We start from the raw sequence: 18,427 nt of genomic DNA, 5'->3' as shown, positions 1-18,427 counted from the left end.
TTCTGATAACTCTTGTCACCTCCCGGACAAATTAGCTGCCATAACAAAAGTGGGCGTATTACGATGGCATCACTATTTTTTGATACCTGAGATGAGACAATATATGTTCAGCATTTAGTATGATGCAAAGAAGAGCTCTGAGTTTATTACCCTTGGTTTTGTTGATGTAGCCAAAGACTCATTTAATAGTTGATTTCAATTCCAGCGAAAGAGAAAGCTAGTCCAGAATCTAAGAAAAGAGGAAGTAAGAAAACTGGTTTCAAGAAAGAAATCATTATTCCAACTGCCAACCCAGGTAAGAATACTCCTGTTTCTCCTCCTTTCCTGTCAGTGATTCAGGTTAGAGAGACTGACAAAGAAAAGTATCTAGTTGATTAGATTTGTTAATAAACCAATCCTCTATGTTCCATGCTAGGTTGTGCACATTAAAGATTTATTCAACAGTTGGGAATCTCTCTTTGCACACTGCATGGCATTTCCCCTCTATACTAGCCCAATTCTAACTAAATTTCCCTCATTGCACCCTGCGTGGCATTGCCTGTCTTCATTAGCCCACATGGTGCAGAAAAGTAGGACGTAAAACTCCATTCATTTCATTTCATTTCCTAAATGATGCAAATTTGAAGAATGAACTAATATGAAGTCTATCAGTTTGGCTCAAGACACCAATGAGTGACCGATCAAGAAAGGTCAAAAAGTATTTAATAGTTTATTCAGACTGGACATACATGGATATTTATGATTGGTTAAAACTATTAATTATATGCAATAAGAACATAATGATATGTAACGAATGTATAAAAATTCATAAGAAAAACCAATTAATCTAATAGTTTGCTTAATTTGACACTAAAAAAATAAGGAAATCCATCTTTAAATATATTAAGAATTGAAAATTTCTTATTTTGTTGTTACAGATGGAGATAGTTCCAATGCCTCAAATCGTGTGATTTACAAAGAAACCTTGATGGAAGTTAGAACTCCTTTTAATACTAGGCTGATCTCGTCTACTCCTGATCCTGATAAAATAGATGAGAGTAATGTCCCCTTGCAAGCTAACACTCAAAACAGAAATAGTAGTCAAGTTCAAACACATGATGGACAGACTGTTACATCAGCTGTAGTTACCATGACTTCAGCTTCTCCTAGAACGTCTGCTCCAGTTGGAATGACTCAGCAGTTTGTCAGTGCCAGAGATTTGATGCGTCCAATTGCCCAAGCTCATGTTTCTCAAGATCAGAATTACGTTCATATCCATAAAATTTCCAGCAGTTCCTTGTACCATCACAACATTGTTAATAACGGTTCAAACGAGGTTACAACTAGCGCTACAGATTTGTCCAATCACAGACCTGAATACATGACACCACCTTGTCGACCAGACGCAGTACTGAAAAATGGGAAACAGTGCTACAGCACTGATGAGTTAGCTTATGGTCAACGAAGCACTGAATCTCCTTTGGATTTGAGTGGTCCGAAAACTAATGAAACATCCTTAAATTCTTGCCACCAACGCCCCTTAAGCACAGACAGCATCGATGATCTTCATAGAAAAAATTTAATCAATTTTGAATCCGAGGAAGAATACGAGAGAGTCGAAAATCGTCGGGAAAGTAACATTGAAGATCTCAAATGCTACATTGATAATGATGAAGTGTCGCCACCTGCTGGATTAAAAGCACCTAAGCAGACGCGGAAATCCTTGAATGATATCTATGATCAACAGGGTGAAAAACGAAACGATTCAAGTCTAAGACAAACAGACAGTTATGAATTCAGCATTAAAGAACAACATGTGGAAAAGGACGGATCTGATGTGCCAGATTTTCGCGAAAACTTAAAACATTTTCAAGAAGCTGCGAAGACATCTACCACTAATTTGAAAACTGGGAGACTGGAAGTGCCACAACCGACAGCCGCAGAAACCATATTTATCAATCAAATCCAATATCCAACTAGTCATAAACCTAATAAATTTCTGAACATTGATATAGGTGTGACGCCTATGCCTAGTCCGGTCAGAATGGCTGAACCTCGGGCTCGTGCCATTTTGGGGAGACCCCATCATGCTCTTAGCCCAGATGAGAAGTCGGAGCCTCAGAAGCCACGTAGTCCATCTCAAAGTGTCAGTCCACCACAAAAAGTCAGTCCACCACGCTCTATGGAACAGACTGGACATTTTTCTCCTCGATTATCACCTACACCTGATGCCACGACAAACTGGAATCGCAGACGAGAGTACAACCACCATAGATATGATGAGAGTTTGTCACAGCCCATGATAACTCCAGCTAAACATCAATCTGGTCAAGGCGTTATGGATGAGGTAGGCATTTTCTCTCTCTCTCCTGTAGTTGGGAATGACTCAGCCATGTTCGCTAACCTGAGAGTCTCTGGTTCGATTTTGACATTGATCAAAAATTATTTTTCCCCTCTCAGTGATGCATAGGGCTGCAACGATTCACCGTGATTCGTTCCTTCTTATCAATGCATTGCTGACGAAAAAAAATAATCGCGCTTCATCAACCCGATTCTCATAAATATAATTAACTCCCTTTAATGACTAATAGCACGGAATCCTCGCGTGTTTTAGAAATTGTGTCATGTTCAAATGTTAAAAAATTGCTTTTCACGTATTAATTTGTCTGTTTGTTAAAAGAGAACATATTAATATGCCAAGTGGAAGATAAACACATGGGATCTGATATAAACTTTTTCTTTTTCCAACGTAATATGTGTTTGCATAGTCATAAAATAATTCCATGAAGCTGTATTCGATGGTTTGGTATTTTATTTATTTTTATCGTTAAACGACTATCGTTCATTGTATCGGATCGCCACTTTAGGAATCGTTGCAGCCCTAGATGCAGGAACATAGAAAATCGTAGACTAATATTGCTGTCCTACCAATAGTTGCCTTATTGCGCACTGTATGGCATTTCATGTGTTTTGATCAATCAGAACCAAACAGTAAAACTTTTGTAGTTTGGTTTTGATTATTTTTTTTTAATTTCCAGGATGACGAACTGTTTATCAATGTTATCGAGTACCCAACAGAAGATGGTGATGAGACCACAGAAGAACAAGTGATGTCCGATCGTCACCAAATAAAAGATCTTCCACCACATTTTGCACGCTTTGGTTATCTTTCTGACACGCCAGCTAACTCACCAATGAGATTTCCTCGTCCACGAAGTCAAAGTTCATCTCGGCTTTCACAGTTAGCTGCAGAAGGTAACCAAGGGCAACCAAAAAAATCTGATCATCCCTTTTTAAGGACTATTTTGTCCGATAAAACAGAAGGCATGCAGGACCCTGAATTTCCTGATGATGCCGAACCACTGAAAGATGCTGAAGCCTTCCCTCAGATGTCTACTGCATTTCCTGTTCAACCAATCAAAGCTCAGTTTCCACATTTGAATTACGATACTCCAATGAATTCCCCTGTTCGACCATTTTTCAATGGTAGAGTCGAAGCACCTCCAGTAAAGGAGAGCGAATTAAAGGGAGATTATGGGCAACCCATTCCAACAACCAATGATCCAACTGCTGGTGTTAAGAAGTTAAGATGGCTGCTTGCAGAGTTATTGGAAGTCTGTGACATTGATGGTGAGTAATGTGCATGGGCTATTCATTGTTGTTGAAATGAAATGAATGGAGTTTTATGTCCTACTTTTCTGCACCATGTGGGCTAATGAAGACGGGCAACACCATGCAGGTTGCAATGAGGGAAATTTTTGCCAGGACACCGGCATTAGCCTGCTCTTTTTCGATTTCCAACTGTCGAGGAATCTTTAACGTGCACAGTCTGTAGCACATGGGGCCTCGGTTTATTGTCCCATCCGAACGACTAGACGCTTTTTCCATGTCAGCCCCTCTTACCTGCATCACTGACAGGGGGAAACCGGGTTGAAAAATCCGAAGGTATTATCTCGACCTATCCCGGGATTGAACCCTGGACCTTCAGGTTAGCGAGCAAGCGTCTAACTCACTAATTTTAAGTCAAATTAAGCAAACTATTTGATTAATTGGTGTTTCTAATAAATTATCATGTATTCTTAATCATATCATTTTGTTCTTATTGCATGTAACTAAAAGTTAATCAATCAAAAATGTCTGTGTTTGTACAGTCTGGATAAACAAAAGACTTTTTAACCTTTCTTGATCGGTCACTCATTGAAATTCTCTTCTAATTTAGCTAATTATGAATTAATTATGGACATGTGAGACAAACTGGTATTTTTCCAAGTCATTAGAACACCTCTACTTTCTATTCATATAAGTATTAGCATTTTCATTTTCATAAATGTAAATAAGGGAACCCATCTTTAAGTAAGTTAAATAAGTGAACTTTGAATTGTAGGTGATCCTGATATGTGTCAGTTAGCTCAAGATTTATCAAACACCCTGGAATCCATACCACAGTTGAAACTTACTTTTAATCTTCAAACAGAGATAGAGCTAGCATTGCAACCATTACGTACTGAAAACAGTCAACTAAGACGGTAGGTTATACGCTATCTTTACAGGTTCTTGTGAACCACCGAACACTGACGTTTTTTGTGTTAGTGCTGTCGTCCAATTTGTACAGCATTTACAAAAATATATAACAATAGGCAGACTCAACCAGTTGGTTACGTTTTTTTTTGTACGAAACACTGACATTTTTTGTGTTAGTGCTGTCGTCCAATTTGTACCGGATTTACAAAAATATATAACAATAGGCAGACTCGACCAGTGGGTTGCGTTTTTTTTTACGAACCACCGAACACTGACATTTTTTGTGTTAGTGCTGTCGTCCAATTTGTACAGGATTTACAAAAATATATAACAATAGGCAGACTCGACCAGTGGGTTGCGTTTTTTTTGTACGACCAAGGATATGAATGACCAAATCTTTAAAAAACATATTTTGATCTTGGAAGTTGACAAAACCTTAAGCCTTTTTTTCTGTGATGTAGGTCTGAGGGCCTAGCATGAAAAAGAGTTGAGACTCAAATACTGAAGCGTAAAAGATTCTTCAATACCTTGATATCAGCATGAGTAGACAAAATTTGTCATTGCACACTGCAGGGTGTTGTTTAAGAGGGTATGATTCCATATAAGCGGAAGCGGTATCCGTCAAATGGTCTCTGTCATGCGTCAAAAAAAAAATCGTCTGGTGTAGCGATTTTTGACGCATCCGGACTCCTTTCCGCGCGGAGATCTCCCAAATGTGACATATTTTGTGGGGATTCACTGTCTTTTTTATGCACCAAAGCATCCATCTGTCTAGAAGTCTGTGCATCAAAAGAAATATAACGCATACGTTTAACGGACATGTGGAATCATATTTGATGCATGACGGATCCGCAAGGGCCATTTATGTCCGCATGACGCTCTGCATATATGGAATCTTGACTTTAGAAGTTTGAAATTTCTATTAGATTGATTGCAATTGTCATTTGATAGAAATAGTATATCACATAGCCATAAAATGATGTTTGAGAATTTCTCAATATTTCTTACTTTTTTCCAGGAGATTAAGAATTGTAAATCAACAACTGAAGGAAAGAGAAAGATTAGAAAAAGAAGCTAGTACTTCAAGTGGGGTTAATTTTCAAGGTAAGATTTGTACTATACTTAATAGTGTTTTAACGGTTAGCGAACCGGGTAATCGTCGGCAATAACCGTTTGTTACCCGGTTAATCCCGGTTCATTACTAAAGATTATTAAAAGAGTCAAAAACGGCATTTGTGGCAGTAACTCACCATTAACTAAACTAGCGTAAGTATTAGTGTTGAAACGGTTAGTGAATCTTACTAATTGGGTAATCGTCGGCTATAACCGTTTGTTACACGGTTAATCCCGGTTCATTACTAAAGATTATAAAAAAGAGTCAAAAACCACATTTGCGACAGTAACTCACCGTTAACTAAACTACAGTAAGTGTAAATGAATACCCAGGAAGATTTTGGCTAGTTCCCCGCGAATTGTCGGTACAAATCGACAAATACCAAACTGCTTCAATGTAAGATTACGAGCGAGCCTGACAAGAGTTCAGAGTTGGACTGGTGCCATTGTCACTCATTGCTACAGTCTCTAACAGATCAAAGGTTTTTATACCAGTTGTGGGGTCAGTGTAATGAGTGTATCTCATTGAAGTCACCGTGAATCAGTGTACTGGTTCCACAACTGGTATAAAACCATTGTCTCAATGAATCTGTACTCATGAATATTAATAAGCTTGAAGCTGATTGACAGGCAAGAAGAAACAAACAGCCAATGAGATGAGAGTTAATAAAAAGTAATATGATCTTTATAACTGTTTTATTCTAAGCAACTCGTACCCGATTGAAATAATAAAAATAATAACAAAACTTGCTCTCTTTTTACTTCTTATAAAATTGACGGTTAACCGATTGTCTCAAATCAGACCCAGTTACCCTTGAAATACTACCCGAAATCGGTTAACTGATTAACCGTTTCAACACTAATACTTAACCCTTTCCAGAAAATTTTACTGATTAGATCACAGTATTCAAGAGGCATTTTTGAAAGGAATAGCGTTTAGTGGGAGCGTTTTCTTTAATAATAATAATAATAATCATAATAAAAATCATGATAATAATAATCATCATCATCATAATAATCATCATCATAATCATCATCATAATAATCATCATCATAATAATAATCAGCATCATAATAATGATAATAATAATCATCATAATAATCATCATCATCATCAATCCATATCCATCATCATTCATCATCATCATCGTGAAAATTAGGCCTGGCCTTTTTACAATTTTGCCCTTCAAAAGAACACAATATATAATACAAAAGAAACTAAAAACAACAAAACAACCATCACAAAAGCAGTAGAAGTTTACCAGTTATATACATTTATCATTCATCCGATCTTGTATTTCAGTTCTACAACTCCAAGCTAATAACAGCAGCTTACAAAGACAGCTAAAGGAAGAGAAAGAAGAACAAATGAAACTCTCTAAACAGATTGAAGAATTGGAGAGAGAGAAGGATAAATATAAACAAGAACGACAGACTTTACTTCTAGCTCTTGGTGAAAAGGTAAAAAGCATGTGGATAATATCCCACTCCAGGGTTCCTTTCTACCAGCTTGGCCTTGACTAAACAAAACCCTTGGCAACTCAAAATCGCATTGTTGTTGGGTTCCTTTTTATACGCCCACATCTCTCTATGTGGGTGTATATTGTCGGCACCCCTGTCCGTCCGTCAACATTTGCATGTAAACGCTCTAAAAACTAGATTTTTAGATCGAATCAAATCAAATTCGGTATGTGTATACATATACATAAAACGAAGATCAATTTTGAATTTGAGCTATTTTCAACTGTTAGAAGCAGAGTTATTGCCCTTGCCCCAAATCTTGAATATGCTATTACTCTCTTAGTTTTCAACCGATTTTGATGAAACTTAAAATGGATGTTATTGGACCTTAATCGAAAGGTTTGAGAAAGTTTAGTTTACTTCTGATTAAATTTAAGGCTTTTTCAAGATTTAGGCCTCTTACGTCAGTTTTGAGGAGTTATCGCCCTTTAACCTCTACAGTTTGAAAATTTCTTTTGTACAGGATACTGACAGGCTCAAGCTCCGACAAGAAAGTTCACAAGAAAACCAGAAATTACGTCAAGATTTGGCTTTGGCACAGACTCGAACCGAAGGAAGTAGTTTAAAACTTGAGGCTTCAGACCGAGAAAACCATATTTTAAAGATCTCCCTTAAGCAACGAGATTCCGAAATCGAAAGGTTGCAAGAAGTTGTACAGTAAGTTTTATTCAAGATGATGGGTGACCGCTTGAAACCTTGTATATGCCATATTTGGTCATTTTGACTTTTTGGTAACGTTCGAAAGCTCGTGAAAGCGCGGATCTTGTGATCAAAACCTCGTATTCTTAGCTTGATTGTAAATAACTCAAAAACCACCAATTAAATAACACGTATATAAACAGTCAGATTTAAAACCTCGTAAAATATATTACTATACAAGGTTCAATGTTCCTTTTTCTGAGGATGAAAATGAAAAACCTTGTATACTGTATTATTATACGAGTTTTTGGTTCAATAGGCCGGAGATCTCAAACTGTTATACAAGGTTTATATTTTCCAAGAATGAAAACCATGTATAACGGTAAAAAAATAATAAAAAAGATTTTAACAAAATACGCATACAAATATTTTTTTGCGTTTTTCTCGAAAAGTAATTTTGCGTCATATATCGTTACACGAGGTTTCAAACGGTCACCAACAATATGTGCTTCAGCTGATAAGCCTCAATTTAGCTATCTGTATCACTTTTTTGCAATGGGTTTCCTTAATATTTTTTAGTGTCAGACAAACTGGTATTTTTCCAAGTCATTAGAATACCTCTACTTTCTATTCATATAAGTATTAGCATTTTCATAGATGAAAATAAGGGAACCCATCTTTAAATTGCGTTTATAAATTACTTATTTTGTGCAGGATGGTAAAGCATTTATTGAATGTCATGTGGACATCCGGTTCGACTACACCCTTGGATGTAAAACTCCTTTTATAATTTTTGCAGCACATTAAAAGATGGAGTAAATGAAGTATTAGGGTGTATTGAAAACCAATCTGGTAATAATAGAGGTGTGCCCTCGGTTCCTGCTCCTGACACAGACAATCCTCGGGCCAGTATCAGTCTTCAAAGGTTATTACAGCTGGTCCAACAGGAAAACTACCATGCCAGGTTTGATATCTTATTGTGTTAAGAAGGGGAGGGGGTGAAATATGTATGAAGGACTGACATAGAAAGGTGTCTCATCTTTACAAATGTTTCTCTAAAAAGGCATGTACATTGTACATTGACATTTGAAAATCTAGAAAGAATAGGTTAAAGATGGGTTCCCTTATTTATGAAAATGAAAATGCTAATACTTATATGAATAGAAAGTAGAGGTGTTTTGAAGACTTGGAAAAATACCAGTTTGTCTCACATGTCCATAATTAATTCATAATTAGCTAAATTAGAAGAGAATTACCAGCAGAATTCCAGTGAGATGCCGATCAAGAAAGGTCAAAAAGTCTTTTTTTGTTTATCCAGATGGACATGGACATTTATGATTGGTTAAAACTGGTTATGAATATATGATAATTCATAAGAAACACCAATTAATCAAAAAATAAACTAAAAAATAAGGAAACCCATCTTTAATGCTGTTTTCCTGGCAAAATTTACCTCATGAGGCTTTGCCCGTGTTCAGTAGCCAAATAAAGTGAAAACAAAGCAGGATGTAAAACTCCATTTCAATTCATTTAAACTGATTCTTCATGGCAAATGCAGGGAGCCGCGGCGGCTCAGTGAGTTAGACGCTTGCTCAGTAACCTGAAGGTCCAAGGTTCAATCCCGGCATAGATCGAGATGAAACCTTCGGATTTTTCAACCCGGTTTCCCCATGTCAGTGATGTAGGTAAGAGGGGCTGACATGGAAAAAGCGTCTAGTCGTTCAGATGGGACAATAAACTGAGGCCCCGTGTGCTACAGGCTCTGCACGTTAAAGATCCTCGACAGTTGGAAATCGAAATAGAGCAGGCTAATGCCGCTGTCCTGGCAAAATTTCCCTCACTGCATGGCGTTGTACGTCTTTTCGTCAGAAATGTAGGACGTAAAACTCCATTCATGTTATTTCATTTCATGGTAAATGCAATGTCTTCTCTCTTGTCCATCTTATTTTCTTGTCCCCATCAACTTTTTTCTGTGCCATTTTTTTCTTTTGTCAATTTATTAAAATTTTGTTTCAGCTCAGATAAAAGTATGCGATCTGATCCAGGATCAGTCTCGATACTAAAACCTTCAACCAATCAGCATGTAGAATTCAACGCTGCATCGAGACACAGCAATTCTCCATTGACCCAGAATGCATTAGCGGAACATAATCGTATATTAAAAACCACACGACATAATGCAGTTACCATGACGACTAAACCTGTTGACAACCAGAAAGACCTGAAAAAAACAGACCAGAATGCAAATATTACTGAACATGTGATCTCAAATGACCAATCACGTTACAGTGTTACTGACTATTTCAAGAAATACTCGTCAAATACTTTAGATAAATCAGACCGTCTATCACCCATTCCTACCTCCAATGAAGAAGAGATTAAGGGGAGAGAATTCAACATTTCATTAGGTTCAATACAGGACGATGTTCAATCTGTGATGTCATCAGTATCAGAGTCCTCAACATCAACAGCTGTGGATGATTCTGCCTTCCGCGAAGGAATCGCAAACTTGGACGCCAATATTGCCAAAGTACAAGAAGCTTTACAACGAACCAAAAAAATTTTCTCGTGATCGTCTTCTGGTGAATATACAAGATTTGATTTGAATAATCTTGGCTGAAGACTCAGAGTATTGTCGTTGAAATTGTGGAGGAATCTCACCTATTCTCAGATAGGCTGAAGACTCATTGCCCAAGATTGAGCAAAACGGATTATTGCTGGTCTGCTGTTGGTATTGAAAACCTGTTTCGTGCCACCTTTTGGTTTGGCTGAAGATTGCAACCCACTATAAAGCTAAGATTCCATATACACGTCATTCGTCATCCGTCATGCGTTAAAAATCGAAATGGTTGGTTTAAGAGGGTATGATTCCATATAAGTGGAAGCGGTATCCGTCAAAAGGTCTCCGTCATGCGTCAAAAAAAAACCAAGGGTGTAGCGATTTTTGACATATCCGGACGCCTTTCTGCGTGGAGATCTCCCAAATGTGACGTATTTTGTGGGGATTCCCTCTCTTTTTTATGCACCAAAGTATCCACCTGTCTAGAGGTCCATGCGTTAAAAGAAAGATAACGCAGACGTTAAACGCACATATGGAATCATATTTGACGCATGACGGATCCGCAAGGGCCATTTATGTCCACATGACGCGTATCTGGAATCTTAGCTTAAAGTGGAAAAGGATTATTGAAATGTATACCCAAATTCATAATTCATATCCGCACAAGGCCATTGTCCAAGAGTTGAGGCTCACCACACACAATTGTAAGATATGGTTTGATTATTTGTATTTTATACCCAATAGTTATCAAGGACACATATTTTTAGTGCTATGTTTTTATCCAATGAAAAGCCTTGTATTAAAATTCTATGGTTGTGACATGTCTCAAAGGGAGTTAATCCTCTATACTCAAAACACTTCAAAACATATCATATTTATCATGACTTTTATAGCCTGCACAAGTTTCCGAACATAACAGGACCAGTCTATTTTGTATTGGGGTAACAGAATTGAAAATTGAAATTATACAAAACAGAGTACTATTGTGATCTTACTTCTAAAATTACCTCTCAATATAAAATGGACTGTGCCTATTTGTTTTGAATTGTCCCTGTTTTGAAGCTTTGACTGAAGTTGAAATTACTTAAAGGTTAAATTGATACTAAGTCTTAAAATGAACATAAAATTTAAGTTCTCGAAATGGTCAATATGAGTATATATTCATCAGTGAACTTACCTGGTGTCATAAAGTTACAACAGAATCCCTGTAAAATCTAGAAAATTGGAAAATTCATAAAACTAAGTAATTATTGAAAAACGCTTAATGTTAATATTAAGTGTTTTTCAATAGTTAATTGCATATTTATGGATAATTACTAAGTTTTTTGGATTTATCGGATTATATAAGGATCCTGTTATGTTATTTATGACACCAGGTATATCTACTGGCTCTTATTTGCCAAGTTTAAAATTCTTAAATTTTATGTTAATTCTAAGACGTAGTATCACTTTAAGTTAAATTAAGTTAAGTTAAGTTAAATAAGGGGATCAGAAACCTGTTTAGAAAAAAACCATATTATTCAAATTTAAAAGTGCAGAAATTTCCTTTTTGAAACAAAATTGATTTTAGAAACATTTACTCGTGATTTTTTGTCTACAAATTCAGCTCTAAGGAAGACACATTCTTAATTTGGATCCTTCAGTCCGATTGGTCAATCAGAAAACCCAATTGTAAATTTTGTGTTATGGGCCTATCAGATGCCTGTATTCCCAAATGAGATTTATTAAGGTTTCAAAAATTAGACTTTCGCTATTGAAATTCAGTCAAGTGCAAAATGAGGTATTTAATCTTAAAGATGGGTTCCCTTATTTTCATGAAAATGAAAATGCTAATACTTATATGAATAGAAAGTAGAGGTGTTTTAATGACTTGGAAAAATACCAGTTTGTCTCACATGTCTATAATTAATTCATAATTAGCTAAATTAGAAGAGAATTAACAGCAGAATTCCAATGAGTGACCGATCAAGAAAGGTCAAAAAGTCATTTTTTTTGTTTATCCAGACTGTACGTACATGAACATTTATGATTGGTTAAAACTCTTAATTATATGCAATAAGAACATAATGATATGATTAAGAATACATGATAATTCATTAGAAACACCAATTAATCAAATAGTTTGCTTAATTTAACACTTAAAAAATAAGGAAACCCATCTTTAAGCAAGGGTCACCAGGGTACCGACATGATATTAAAAAATTTTTATATTAAAACTCGTTACAGATCTCCAAAAATTTTGAGTATTCTAGTCCCCAAATCTCCAAGAATCTTACCGTCAAAATTTACAGACGTGAAAACGACCATACTGATCATAGGGCTTGCAGCAAAAGTCATCCAAAAGTTTTTGAGAGAATTGGGGACCAGTGTACTCAAAAAATTAGCCTATGCAATGTATATTTTTGAAAGTATAGTATCGAAGTAAACAGCATTTAAGACCCACAAATTGTGATATTCTTTTTTTATGTGTCCATAATTTTTTATTTTTATTTAAACCAATTTATGAAATAACTTTTGATGATCGTGGGTGACCGTTTGAAACCTTGTATAACGATATATGACGCGAAATTACTTTTTCGAAAAAAACGCAAAAAACTATTTGTACGCGTATTTTGTTAAAATCTTTTTTATTATTTTTTTTACTGCTATACATGGTTTTCATTCAAATATAAATCTTGTATAACAATTTGAGATCTCTGGCCTATTGAACCAAAAACTCATATAATAATACAGTATACAAGGTTTTTCATTTTCATCCTCAGAAAAAGGAACATTGAACCTCGTATAATAATATATTTTACAAGGTTTTAAATCTGACTGTTTATATACGTGTTATTTAATTAGTGCTTTTTGAGTTATTTACAATCAAGCTAAGAATACGAGGTTTTGATCACAATATCCGCACTTTTACGAGGTACCAAAATGTCAAATGACCAAATATGGCATATACGAGGTTTCAAGCGGTCACCCACGATATTCAGCCTTTTTTTAAAAAAATGATCACATTTAACTGCTCAGCTGAAATTTACATTTAGTATTTATTTTGTTAAGTTTAAGTTGCATGCCCCTGTTTCTTACAAAAAAAGAATTGGGATAATTTTTATCAATGTAAAATTCCAAACTTTTGACAAATTTTTATTTTTAGACTTTTTTTTCGAAATGTGGCAAGCGATTTTTTTTGTCAAAACGGCATTATTATCCACATATATTACTGTTGAAGTGCTTCCAATTGGAAATTTCCTAATGCCCTTTTTATGTTAAAGTTAATAATACACTTATCTGTCTCCATGTTAAGAATCAAAATTTATATATCTTTTTTTTATAAGGGGGCATGTTTTTGCCAATTTTTTTTTAAGTGCTTTAACGCCTTGAGTGTTTTCACTGATTCCATTGAAGTTCTGTAATAGTTTTTAATCGTGGGCTGATATGCAAAATTATAGCCAATTTTACATTATTTTCAAATAAAACAGATATGGAAAAATTCAAAATTTCATTTCATTTTTTTTTTTTTTTTTTTTTTAAATGTAGCCATTTCAGTTAGGGTCTAAAGACTGGCCTCTTAATAATAATAACCTTTTGACCTAACCTGATGACCTCTGCTTTAACCAATAAAATTCCTTCACTCGCTCACAAAATGCCAGCTCTGGATTGGGCAGGAATTTGATTGGTTAAAGCAGGTTTAGGTTAAATGTATAGAATGTTTAAGTGGCTACGTTAAAAATAAAAACTAATAAAAATCGAACGGAAATTTTAACTAAATTTGATTAGATTTATGAAAAATAGTTTAGTTTGGCAAAATCATTTCCCCTTTATTGTAAATGTTATATTTTTTTATTACATAGTGGATGTATGTTATATTGCCTGGCAAGCTATTGTTTTTTGGATATATTGTGTTCCATATCTAGTCATAGAACTTGCTTAAATATCTATAGCCAAGACCTGACCTATCCTTTGATCAACTTTGAGTAGAAAAGTAGGATGTTAAACTAGATTTCATTTAGAATGAGTGAATTAACCCACAGAATTTTATGAAACAACTATCTATATAGTATATTAATAAGAGTTATATCGTGGGTGACCGCTTGAAACCTCGTATAACAATATATGACGTGAAATTACTTTTCGAGAAAACGCAAAAAACTATTTGTACGCGTATTTTGTTAAAATCTTTTTTATTATTTTTTTAACCGCTATACGTGGTTTTCATTCTTTGAAAATATAAACCTCGTATAACAATTTGAGATCTCCGGGCCTATTGAACCAAAAACTCGTATAATAATACAGTATACAAGGTTTTTCATTTTCATCCTCAGAAAAAGGAACATTGAACCTCGTATAATATATTTTACAAGGTTTTAAATCTGACTGTTTATATACGTGTTATTTAATTAGTGGTTTTTGAGTTATTTACAATCAGGCTAAGAATACGAGGTTTTGATCACAAGATCCACGCTTTTACCAGCTTTCGAACGATACCAAAAAGTCAAAATATGTACCAAATATGGCATATACAATGTTTCAAGCGATCACCCACGATATGTTTACATATTTATTTTTTTCATTGTAGTATTTTTCTTCACCTATAGGGCCTGAATTGTTACCAAATATTATTAGGTTTGAACATGCACTTAGCTTCTGGTTTCACCATTTTTATTTCATGTCTGACATCTGAAGTTCCTGGAACTCTAGCACTATCCCCAAAAAAATATTTGCTTTCATCCAAGATGTCAAACAGGAAATTGAAATGATAAACTATAAGTGTCGCTGATGCACATATAAATGCTGACTCAACCTCACAGATTTTATTGTTGCAGTCATCCGATTGGTTAGATTAATAAACCATTTAAGATTAACCAATCAGATGCCTTATATCTCAGGCCATACAAAATAAATAGTCTGTTTTACAGGTCCAAAAATGGCTGATTGTTGCCTTAATATTAAATGTACATTAAATTTGTGGTAATAAATAACAAATGCTTTGGCTCGCTCCAATTTATTCGCCCAGTTGAAAATCTAAAAAAGCGCCCTCTCACCCCGATTTTTGAAAAAAAAAAGTCCTGTAAAACAGACTATTTATTTTGTATGGCCTTAGCTAATTGTGTCATTATTTCAAAAGTCAAAAATCTTTCTGCAATTATACCAAAGAATTAAACTTTCATGTTAGAAATCCTAGCAAAATTTCGAAAGTCATCTGAAAAATTAATCTTGATGCAATGAAATTCTTTTATGACGAAAAAATTTTCACAAATTTTGCAAAGTCAGCAGCTTATTCTTGGATTCCAAATTTACTTTTTCCATTTCAACTTGTAAACACAACTGTATTTTTGCTTGATTGGACAGCGTTTCCCGAGAAAATTTGGATTCAGTATTATTAATTTGTTCACTGCCTTAGTATATTTTGGTTAGATTTGCTTCTGAAATGGAATTGAATTTTACAAAATATATGTATTATAAAAAAAAAAAAAATACTCATAAAGAAGTGTCCTGGAACCACCTTTTTTAAAAAAAAAAAAATTTGGTTTAAAAACTAGAGAGTCACTCTCAGTAACTGTAAATCAAAAGTGACCTAAAAAACCAACCAAATAAAATTCCATCAAGAAACTTAGAATTATAATGTGGGCGTATATTGTTGTCTTCCCTGTCCGTCTGTCGGTCCGTCCATCTACAGTTAGCTTGTGAACGCAATAGAGACAACAGTTTTTATCTGATTTGAATGAAATTTGGTGGGATCATTTATATTCATGAGATCTTGGACAAGTTCGAATTTGACGATCTTTCGATGAATGGTTTTTGAGTTATTGCCCTTGATTTATGAAAAACGTGTCCAAAGTTGGTTGTGAACACAATAGAGACAACAGTTTTTATCTGATTTTAATAAAATTTGGTGTGATCATTTATAATGATGAGATCTTGGACAAGTTTGAATTTGACGATCTTGCAATGACCGGTTTCTGAGTTATTGCCCTTTACTTATTAGAAACGTGTCAAAAGTTGGTTGTGAACACAATAGAGACCACAATTTTCATCTGATTTAAATGAATTTTGGTGTGATCAATTATAATGATTAGACAAGTTCAAATTTGACTATCTTTTGATGAATGTTTTTGAGTTATTGCCCTTGATTAAGGAAAAACGGGTCAAAATTTGTTTGTGAACACAATAGAGAGTACAGTTTTCATCAGAATTAAATGAAATTTGGTATGATCATTAATAATGATGAGATCTTAGTCAAGATTGAATTTGACAATTTTTCAATCAACGGAATTTGAGTTATTGCCCTTGACTTAGTAAAAAAGCATCAAAATTTGTTAGCGATAGAGGTGACAGTTTATGTCAGAATTTTATTAAATAATGTGTATTTGTTTAAATCAACAATATCTTGCACGAATTAGATTTTTGGTATGATTTGACACAGATAGGTGATTGCCCTTGATATACTGAAAATGTATCAGGAAATTGGGCGTATCTTGCTAGCCAACCACTTAAAGTAATTAATCAGATTTTGTGAATGAATTAAAAATAAGAAAGCTCCTTCACCAGATTTACTGCTGTCTAATAACTGAAATATTACTTATTTTGATGGTTGCGAATTTAATGTGCATCTGTCTTTCAATAGATATAAAATCTCGAAAGATTTAGGCTGATATCATATGTATAAGCAAACTAAAGTATATTGTAACGATATTTAACCGTCCATTGTACAGGAGCATAGTCTAGCTTATCAATTCAAAGCTGATTTCCAAAATTTGGGAAAAAACACTAAAAATCAAACAAAAATATGAGCAGAAAAAAAAATCCTCTATGGCAATGTGGCAACTATGGTGATGAAATAATGCCCAATTTGAAATAATTCTTGGGACAAAACCACCCACCTCTCCCCTAATCCCATGCGCACATTTTCTTTATCAGTTATCAATTCTTATTGGCAGGCTTTTTACTGTTATCACAATATTGCAAAATCTGGAATTCTGGTTATTTTTAGTATTTATATATAGGGCTATAATAGAGGCTTAGATTTTAAATTGACTTGCAGCCTACACTAATATTCAATGGTGCTCAAATTTATTTTTAAATTTTAAACTATGTTTCTGAGGAAAATTTTTCTAAATTAAACGAGTTAAATTTGGAGAAATTAGACTGTTTGATTGGTTAAAAGGATACTTGGAGCCGTATGCAGAGCTCTTACCTTAACTAAAGTCGAACTTTAGCTAAAGTTAGGATTAAGGCTTTCATTTTCTACATTTGATAGTCAAATTTAAGCCTGACTTTCGTAAAGATCGATCGGTGCATACCTAAAGTTCGGCTTAAGTCAAAGTTTAGGGAAAGTACGAACGCTGCATATGGCCCTTATAGTCTTGGTTAATGATATTCAAAATCCTGAAAATTTAGAGGTTAACAGTGGCTTGTTTTAAACCAACCAATGGAAAGTGCTGAAAATAGATAGTTTGATTGGTTAAAAAGAAGCCAATAAATATTCAAAATCCAAAAACAACCAATAGGAGGTTCTGAAAGTTCAATGTATTGAATATGTTAATTAGTTATTAAAGGAAGACAAATAGAATGTGCCTAATATACGATTTCTTGATTGGTCCAATTAATGATTATGCTAATTAGATGGAAATCAACCAATAGAAAGAGCCTGACATATACAAGTCATAATTTTATTATAAGTAATGCATATTTTTGTTGTTATGTTTTTATTTTCTGTCTACAATATGGGACCATTATACAGTTTTTTTTGGTTTTTTTCGTTTTTATATAAGAATTATAATTTTTCTTGTTCATATAATTATATTTTTTAATTTTTCTATTTTCTTTAATTCTAACTTTTATATATTTTGTGATTTTTTCAGTGCTATAAGCTTCTATCAGAATATACTCTTGTTGACTAGCTTGAAATTTTGAGAGTTTTACAGTTGACAAAGACATCAATTTTCAATCTGTTATTCTGCTACATATTGGTCTGTAAATGCCGTTTAGAAATGTCATATTTTTCTTTTTCTGAAATTTTTCAATTTGAATATAAAAAAAAGCAAAAAAATCGACAGCTCAATACCTCAAAAACTCAGCATATCATTTTTGGAACTCAAACTT

The 18,427-nt window shown here is 34.3% G+C and overlaps 1 protein-coding gene across 1 annotated transcript in view; it reads left to right on the top strand.

Annotated features, from left to right (window-relative positions):
* Positions 1 to 10,345, top strand: part of LOTGIDRAFT_173034 (hypothetical protein) — a gene marked incomplete at both ends in the record, with an annotated part of 12,689 nt that extends 2,344 nt beyond the window's left edge. The window contains 9 exons of the mRNA XM_009050223.1: positions 206 to 295; positions 918 to 2,326; positions 3,018 to 3,609; positions 4,364 to 4,505; positions 5,519 to 5,604; positions 6,917 to 7,074; positions 7,598 to 7,791; positions 8,573 to 8,737; positions 9,790 to 10,345. Coding sequence (XP_009048471.1) covers positions 206 to 295; positions 918 to 2,326; positions 3,018 to 3,609; positions 4,364 to 4,505; positions 5,519 to 5,604; positions 6,917 to 7,074; positions 7,598 to 7,791; positions 8,573 to 8,737; positions 9,790 to 10,345 — 3,392 coding nt within the window. The remainder of the gene's footprint in view (positions 1 to 205; positions 296 to 917; positions 2,327 to 3,017; positions 3,610 to 4,363; positions 4,506 to 5,518; positions 5,605 to 6,916; positions 7,075 to 7,597; positions 7,792 to 8,572; positions 8,738 to 9,789) is intronic.
* Positions 10,346 to 18,427: the final 8,082 nt, after the last annotated feature.

The sequence above is a fragment of the Lottia gigantea genome, assembly GCF_000327385.1.
Source record: "Lottia gigantea unplaced genomic scaffold LOTGIsca_147, whole genome shotgun sequence".
NCBI lineage: Eukaryota > Metazoa > Mollusca > Gastropoda > Lottiidae > Lottia > Lottia gigantea.
The sequence above is the reverse complement of the archived record's forward strand: the minus strand, read 5'-3'. Positions and strand labels throughout refer to the sequence as shown.